Genomic DNA, 4081 nt, shown 5'->3' with positions numbered 1-4081 from the left:
AGCAGGAAAGAATGGGATTATGTTTTATTTTTAAAATATCCTTTCCAGTTCTGGAGACTGTCCTACTGGCCATGGAGCTGACAGTTGCCTGTGAGCAGACTTGCAGTGGGAAATGTACCTCTGTTGTCAAAGTGCATCCAGGCTATCCCACTGGCATACAAGGCTGTTGCTGGTTTTCATTCTGTAGCATTATGTCAGTTTGGTTGCAGAGAGGTTCCCAGCCATGCTCTGGTCATAGTCCTTGCACTGGCTGGGGGGATGCATGAGGTGACAGTGACATTTGGGGCTGTTTATCCTCATGTCTGGCTGTGATGAGGAGTCCTGAAGGCTCTCCCAATGCTCTTCTCACAGATTCGGTGTCATGGTAGTTGTAGCTCTGTTGGTGAAGGGTTTAGTCCCCAGCAGAGAGTTCTTGAGGCAGATGTGCAGAACAACAGCTTCTCCAACCCCTGATGCTGTCAGTGGTATCCCAGTGAGGCCCATGGGATCCCTCTTCATCCTTTTAAGCTGTCCAGGAATCCTGGACTCTGTCCATGTGCTTGGACAGCTCTGACAAGGGATCACAGAATCGCAGAATATCCTGAGTTGGAAGAGACCCACAAGGATCATCGAGTCCAACTCCAGAGCCTGCACAGGACACTCCAACAATCCCACCATGTGCCTGAGAGTGTTGTCTAAACACTCCTTGAGCTCTGTCAGGCTTGAGGCTGTGACCACTGCCCTGGGGAGCTGCTCCAGTGCCCAAACACCCTCTGGGGGAAGAACCTTTTTCTGATACCCAGCCTAAACCTCCCCTTGACATAGCACTATACCATTCCCTCGGGTCCTCTCACTGGTCATCAGAGGGAAGGGATCAGTGCCTGCCTCTTCCCTTCATGAGGATGCTGATCCTTTGGCTAGTTGGAGCTGCTCAGTAGCTCCCAGTGATTCCTTTCCTAGCAAATGAATGACAGGAGGCATCATCGTGGTTGAAGAGGACTTCTAGATGTGCCTTGTCAGCACAACACAGAGATTGCCTGGCACATCCTGATCCCACCACTATGGACAAGGCATGAGGACACCAGCACCGTTTGGATACACAGCAGTTGGAAAGTTGGGATTACCACCCTGTTCAGGGTGACTGCTGCTCCCAATGAGTGCAGAGGCTTTGCAGAGCTCCTGTGTAGATGTTAGGATCTTTCCATCCCAAGGATGGTGTACAGGTGTGCCTGTTCCTTGCAGGAACCATCAGGTCACTTCTCTTCCCATCATACTGCAAAGCAAACAGACTTGGTTTAAGCCCAGAAACAACCTTTTTGGGTGAAGAGTGAGGCAAAAGTAAATGAAAATGTAATTCCACCTTAACTGACTCCTCACCCTCCCTTTTGGCCTAGTGGAGAGGAACAAATTCTGTGGTGGCTTCCAGGCAGGTGAAGGTGACCTCTTGGGCTGAAGCATCCCTGAAACATCAGTGGTGACCCCAGACTGTAACCCTGAGGGCTCCTGGGCAGCAAAATGCCCTTCTGGGCAGTGAATGTAGGAGTCTCTGATTACACTGGACCTGGGTTCAATCTCTCCAGCTGCACCAACACCTGGTAGCAGGGAGTTTTGACCCACAGTGTTCCCAGTGTGGAGTGAGCAGCACAGTATGGACAAGGGGTCTGTTTTTATCTCAGCCATGTGTCCTGGGGCTCCTTATCTCCTCTCTGGGTGGAAAAGGCACTGCGGGCTGCCTGCTCTGCCTTTCTCTCCTTGGAGCAGGAGAGCTTTGAGCAGCACAGACACAGAGGATTTAGCTGTCTAAATAAGTGAATCCCATCCCCATAAAATCCACAGGGAGAGACAGCAGCATCGCTCCCCAGCTCAGGAAGGTGTTAACTGTTCAACCTCCTTGTTCTCCTTAGTCCTCACCCAGTGAAGCCCATCAGTGCTGCAGTGCAGGAGGTCTCCAGTGAGAAGAAGCAGCAGCACAGGTCCAGTCTGACCACAGCACTGAGCAATGGCCTGGAGAAGCTGAAGACAGTCACCACAAGCAGCGTCCAGCCTGTGGCCCCGTCCTCTCACCTGGAGAAAACAGACTCAAAGAAGTTAAAGGTAGGAACATACCACTGAGGTGAGAACTGCTTTCACACCTGCTCAAGGTGTTCCATAGCTGGTGACAGAGGGGCAGAAAACTGGTGTTGCAGGAGGTAGAACAAGGTCCTGCCATGGTGTGAGCAGAATTGTGTGTGTTAATCCTTGATCTTGGTTGCTCAAACTCCCACTGGCCTCCCTTCCTCAATAGCCTGGTCTCTGGACCTTCTTACCCCGTTGTTCTTCTTCCATTGCTTGCTTTGGTTTGAGGTTTTTATTGTAGTGTCTAGTGAATCCCTGGTTATAGAATCATAGAATCACAGACTGGTTTGGGTTGGAAGGGACCTTAAAGACCATCTTGTTGCAACTCCCTGCCATGGGCAGAGACACCTTCCACTAGACCAGGTTACTGAGAGCTCCATCCAGCCTGATTATCCACAAGACATGAAAGGTGGAGGATGTAGTAACTGCCTGACTGACAGCTTGAAGGGGTTTTAATCCTGGCAGAGGAAGAGGGAAAGTGCTCCTGGAGCTTTGCTCAAATGCTGCTCACCTGGCTGTATTCCGAACACTGGCAGGTTGAGAAAAGCAAAGCACTTGTGTGACATCTCTGAAGGCACAATGTCCCAGGGCCAACTTCTCCATCTCTTTGTCTAGTGCCGCTCCATTTGCCTCCACAACTTGATGTGTCAAATGTTGCTGCTGGAGTTCACCTGACTGGAAGGACAAGTCCAACTCTGCTGCTCCCAGAAAGCCTTTTGTGGTGCAACAGGTAGTTCAGGTTGTAGGTTACAAGCATCTCAGCTTTCCTGGGACAAGGTCTGTGTGGGTCCTACTCCCCTATGCTGCTCCAGATTGGGAAAGAAGACAGGCATAAAACCCAGGATTGCTCTGATCATTGCTGCATTGTGCAAACATTAAAAGGAGCAGTGGTTTTAATCGACTCACTGAATGTTCCTTTTGGTTTCTTACCACAGGATCCTGCTGTACTGGACCAGTCAGCCAAGTATTATCACTTGACCCATGATGAACTCATCCAGCTCCTGCTGCAGAAGGAGATGGAGCTGAGCAAGAAGGAGGAGCACATCCATGAACTGGAGAACTACATTGACCAGCTACTGGTACGCATCATGGAGCAGTCTCCCACACTCCTCCAGATCCCTCTGGGGGAAAGTAAGACCAAGTAACCTCTCCCCAGAGACCAGCATCACTTGCCTAGAGCACTTCTCCAATAAACACGCTGCAAACATCCCTGCACTCCCCCCTCCTCTTCCAAGAGGGCTCCAGTGGCTTCTGTGCACAGAGTTTAGCAGGAAAGGTTATCTGCTCCTTCCCAGTCCAAGCTTATCCCAGCTCTGGCTCCAGGGAACTATAGGGTGATGGGCTGTCATCCACCCTATGGGGAGGAGCAGGGCCCTCCACATGAGGCAGATGCCTCCTTAGGTTCCTGTCATTGTGACCGAGTGCCATCTCCTCAGGCACTCATCCTGCCAATGCTTTAAGTGGCCCATGAACATTTGAGGGCTGGAAACCAACCACCTCGCCCATGACCTCATCCTACCACTGCTGCTCTTCTGCCCACACTCTTCCTCATCTCTCTTTTGAAGTGGTGCCCCCTGACTGGTGGATGGTGTTGAACTGGTTGATGACATCAAGGGATGCTTAAACCCAGTAAAGCTCTACCAGCACGTTCGTGACCGCTGAGCCTGCTCAGCAGGGCAGGCAGGGAAGGGGCTGCTGTTGGGTGCCTCTTCCCCTTCCTGCTCCATCTGTACCCCCAAACAAAGGTCTGTGTCTGAAGAGCAGTTTGTGCCAGTTCCTGACCATGTGGGTGATGCTACACAAAGGGACAGCGCCGGAGTAAGAGGCTCTAAAGGACCTGAGCCGATGTCACTGCCTGACCATGAGCTGTATTGGCTCCTTCGCTGCGTGTGTGCAGAGTCCTGATGCTGCCTCAGCTCCTCAAAACTGAACTTGCAACAACTTGGGAAAGGGCAAGTGATGGTTTGTGCACCATGAGATCTTTTCT

The 4081-nt window shown here is 51.3% G+C and overlaps 1 protein-coding gene across 1 annotated transcript in view; it reads left to right on the top strand.

Moving 5' to 3' along the window:
* Window positions 1–3225, top strand: part of RAB11FIP5 (RAB11 family interacting protein 5 (class I)) — a gene marked incomplete at both ends in the record, with an annotated part of 22833 nt that extends 19608 nt beyond the window's left edge. The window contains 2 exons of the mRNA XM_009078442.1: window positions 1884–2073; window positions 3030–3225. Coding sequence (XP_009076690.1) covers window positions 1884–2073; window positions 3030–3225 — 386 coding nt within the window. The remainder of the gene's footprint in view (window positions 1–1883; window positions 2074–3029) is intronic.
* Window positions 3226–4081: the final 856 nt, after the last annotated feature.

This window comes from Acanthisitta chloris, unplaced genomic scaffold (assembly GCF_000695815.1).
Source record: "Acanthisitta chloris isolate BGI_N310 unplaced genomic scaffold, ASM69581v1 scaffold17377, whole genome shotgun sequence".
Classification (NCBI taxonomy): Eukaryota; Metazoa; Chordata; class Aves; order Passeriformes; family Acanthisittidae; genus Acanthisitta; species Acanthisitta chloris.
Note: the sequence above shows the minus strand (reverse complement) of the source record. Positions and strands in the feature narration are given on the sequence as shown.